Here is a 4,129-nt window from a genome sequence, read left to right on the forward strand (position 1 = left end):
ACCACCCCTCCCCATTCTCATGGTTTCTTGTGATTTAATTTTTAAGATGTTTCCTACCTGAAAAAATCAGAATTTCAATCTGCCAATGCGTGCATGAATGCATGTTATGTGTAAGGGTGCGAACAGGTCGGACTTCATCTAACTGGGTGGGTTCAGACCCAGATCTGACTCCAAGGTGCTGGTACTGAGTCTGGACCTGATCAGACTGACCAGACCTACCATAAGAAAGCCATATTCAGGTATGGTTGCCTAAGCCAGGCCCAATCCATACCTGGTAAAATAATATTTGTTAAGTTTTCTACAAGGTACGTAAAGCTGCATGCAGATCTGAGTGGAAATTTGGTTGAAACCAGTTGTATGAAATTGGAAGCAATATGTAAGAAAAGTGATGCAAAATGGAAAAAATGGTACAGATTTTCTACCCTTTCAAACGAGAGAGACTTTTTCACTGAGACAGTTTTTCTAAGAAGTACATTTTTTGATATGGATAAATGTTTAATACCAAAGAATTTATTTTTTCACTCTCCCTCATGAAAGAATATTTTCTATCAAAAAAAGGGTTAGAAAATCTGTACTAAAATTTTCATTTTGCATCATTTTTCTTACATCTTTTTCGCTTCCAAACGTGGCCTTAGGGTCTGATTAATGCATGGAGCCAGACATGGTTTATCAAATTTCATACAACTGATTTAAACCCAAGTTTTCACTAAGATCTGCAGGTTTTCGTTGTAGAGAACTTGACAAATATTATTTTACCAGGTATGGATTGGGCCTGGCTTAATCTATCATTATGAGACCTGAATGTGGCTTTCCTAAGGTAGGTCTGGTCAGTCTCAGATCCAGACTCAGTACCGGCACCTTGGAGTCAGATCTGGGTCTGAAACCACCCAGTTCGATTAAGTCCGACCTGTTCGCACCCTTACGCATAACATGCACGCATTGGAAGACACACTCGAGTTAATAACCTTGAAATTCTGATTTTTTCAGTGAGGAAACATCTTCTTGTAAATTAAATCACAAGAAACCATGGGAATGTACTACCAAATTTATAAAAGTACACAAATATAAAGAAACTTACAAAAGTTCAACTACTTTTTTCACGGATTGCATATTGGCTGGGAAAACCCTTGAGGTCCTCCTGCCCATTAAAGAGTACACCCAGCTTCTCCATTAAAGCAAGGGACACCACCAATAAGTTTTTGAACTTGTGACATCTGGTCAACTTGGTAACAGTCACCCAACCAGACTTGCCACTTTGATATATATATATATATATATATATATATATATATATATATATATATATATATATATATATATATATATAGAGAGAGAGAGAGAGAGAGAGAGAGAGAGAGAGAGAGAGATGACCAACATGCGAATCCATGTTTTCTGGTCACATGGGTCCTCGAACACCCAACAGGGTCGGCAAAAGATCACTTAACTGGGCAAGGAGATCAGGTCAGCCTGCCTACTGAGCTGAGCCACAAGCACCTCGTGAGCATCGCTCACGGCTGAGACTCGGGCAATACATCTAGGGGTAAGCTTGTGCCACCTGAGCCGTCTGGACGAGATGGGTGTCAAGCATCCTTCCAGGTGTGTGAGTGGAGTTGAGTGCGTCGTCACATGGGTCGTCAGGCTTTAAGTGATCATGTGAGGGCATGTGCGTTCCGTTGGGTAAGATGGTGATAAGTCCTCGCCCTTTACTTCTCATTTATCTGGCTCGGCTCGGCTCGGCTCGGCTCGGCTCAGCTCAGCTCAGCTAAATGGTCGAACGAAATGAGCCAAGATCCCTATTCAATGGTGAACAGTAGTTCGTCTCTAGTGTAGTTGGTTAGCTTGGCTTGGTTGGGATACTTTATTGTTGTAGTCTAAAACTTTATAACTAAGCTATATATGTAATTCATGTCAAAGGAAACTCCCAATCATTGAGTTAATTATATGGTTGGCATCATTTTTTTTTTCTAGACAAAGGGAACTCCCAATCATTGAGTGTACATTGGAAGCCTTCCATTTAGTAAAAACCTTTGACTCAAAGTAAAGCACACCCAGTTTCGACCTTGCCGCAAGGGACGCTCTTCGTGGGTTTCATGAGTACTCATAATGTGAGTTCACAGTTTTTTTTTGGCATTTTATTTTAAAAACAAGCATGTCAAAGATATCTCTATCATATATCCCAGTTATTTCTAGTATGGAAGCAATAAACATATGAGAAATTAAACAATATGAGGAAACTTGGATCATAATACTTGAGCTAATTATAAGACCAACTTGGCTCCAAGCTAGCATGGTTGAGCTGAGCCAGGTGACCCATATGAGCCAGATCCTGTGTATCTGATGTCAGGGAGAAACTGTCAAGAAAGAGTCTATAATGGAAAAATCATAAAAAAACTGAAAAAAAACAAATAAAGTCTGGGAGGCCAAAACAACCAAGGTGGACCCCACTGCCTGGTTGGCATGACATTTCTGGGACAAATCTCACACCCCCACAATGATTTAAACAAACCCACTGCCTGCCTGCCTCCCTGCCTCAGCCTCTCTCTCATTCTACAATGGATGAAAGAGGAGCCATATCTGCAAGAAATACAATCTCATACCTCCAATGTCTCCTGCCTGCCTTGGGAGAAACACCAGGGAGGAGCAGCAGCAGTGTGGTGCAGAGGGGGAAGATGATCAAGATGGCTGCTGACTTGAGCCTTGTTGTCCAGCCCTCAAATGGGTACCATTGGTGTAAGGCCCTCAGGCTCAAGCTCCAAACCAAGAAGCCAAGAAGGCTCAGGCTGCTCATGAGGAGAAAAGACATGTCTCTCTTGAAAGGAAGTCTTTTGAGTGAGGAAGATGGTGTTGAGAAGAAGGTGAAGGCATTGAAGGGGTTGGTCCCTGGAGGGCAAGCCATGGGTTTGGAGAGACTCTTTGAGGAGACTGCAGATTATATAATGGCACTCCAAGGGCAGGTCATTGCCATGAAGGCTCTAGCAGGCTTCTTTGAATCGGTGGATGAGGAGGAGAAGATGAAGAAGAAGAAACAACCATGTTAGCCTAGCTATGAAGACTTTTGTTTGATTCATTGCCATCTTTTTCAAGTGTTGCCATCAAAAGGAAAGAGAGAGAAAGAAACCAATCCGTTATTTTTCTTCTTGGTTTCTCTGCTCTTTCCTTTTCCTCTTCTTCTTCTTGTTTTTTTTTTCTCTTTTTGTTTATGTTTATGATGAGACTTAAGCCTAAACCAATGAGGTATTTTTATTTTGGAACACTTACCATGGTGTTTTCCTTTTCTGGTTATGGAAACACACACACACACACACTCTCTCTAGAATGAAAAGAATCACAGATGTGGAATTACATTCACGTGCAAGTCTTGGCGTTCCAGCTGTAGAGGAAAAAAGACAGCTTTTTGTGAGAAATAATAAGTATTTATGGTGAAGAAACATGAATTCTGGGGCATGTTCTAGTTCTATTAAAGAATGACCTCTATCTATTCTTGGTTTTCATGGCCAAAAATTTATGCATGATATATAGATAGCCACGTTCCATTGAGCTATGATGAGTCCCATGTTGCTGGGACAAGGCTTGTAAAGATGGTGATGATGAGTTGAGCTGAGAGGAGAACTTGTCATCTTGTGAATCAAATTTAAGAGGGTTAACTTTCTACCAAAATAATTGGTGTCCCAATGTTTGTTAGAGTCCCTTGCCTTGGGTCATTTTGTCCCAAACAAAATAACTAGCTGGGACTCACTTCAACTAGTTTCTAGGGTAGGGAAGTTGCTCCAAATTCTATTCAATTCCTACCAAACAAAGTTGCAGACACATGTCTTGGCTAAGCTACCAGACTCGGATGCATGGTTGGAAAGAGTAGGATGAAGGGGCTTAATTGCATTAAGCTTAATTTGAGTCAAGACTGAAGCAAAGTGTTTGGACAAGAAGCTCATTTTCAAATTAAGGTACATTTTGGCACCATATGAAACTTGACCAACTTCATGAACCCCACAACATTTTCACAGACACAGGACCATAGTCTACTCAGTTAGGGAACAAAATCCGAAGGAAGAGTCCATGCCTTGGCCATGATGGCTCAGTCCAATTAAAGGTCTAAAATTCCATCCTAGCCTCGTCAACATATATTGCCTTT

The 4,129-nt window shown here is 41.0% G+C and overlaps 1 protein-coding gene across 1 annotated transcript; it reads left to right on the top strand.

The window, feature by feature from the left end:
* The first annotated feature begins 2,678 nt into the window (after positions 1-2,678).
* Positions 2,679-3,038, top strand: LOC149832268 (transcription factor bHLH148-like). The gene has a single exon (XM_090013208.1). It carries the CDS (start codon positions 2,679-2,681, stop codon positions 3,036-3,038), a length of 360 nt encoding a protein of 119 aa, XP_089869334.1.
* The last annotated feature ends 1,091 nt before the right edge of the window (positions 3,039-4,129 follow it).

Source organism: Nuphar pumila, chromosome 7, assembly GCF_984573655.1.
Source record: "Nuphar pumila chromosome 7, dmNupPumi1.hap1.1, whole genome shotgun sequence".
Taxonomy (NCBI): domain Eukaryota; kingdom Viridiplantae; phylum Streptophyta; class Magnoliopsida; order Nymphaeales; family Nymphaeaceae; genus Nuphar; species Nuphar pumila.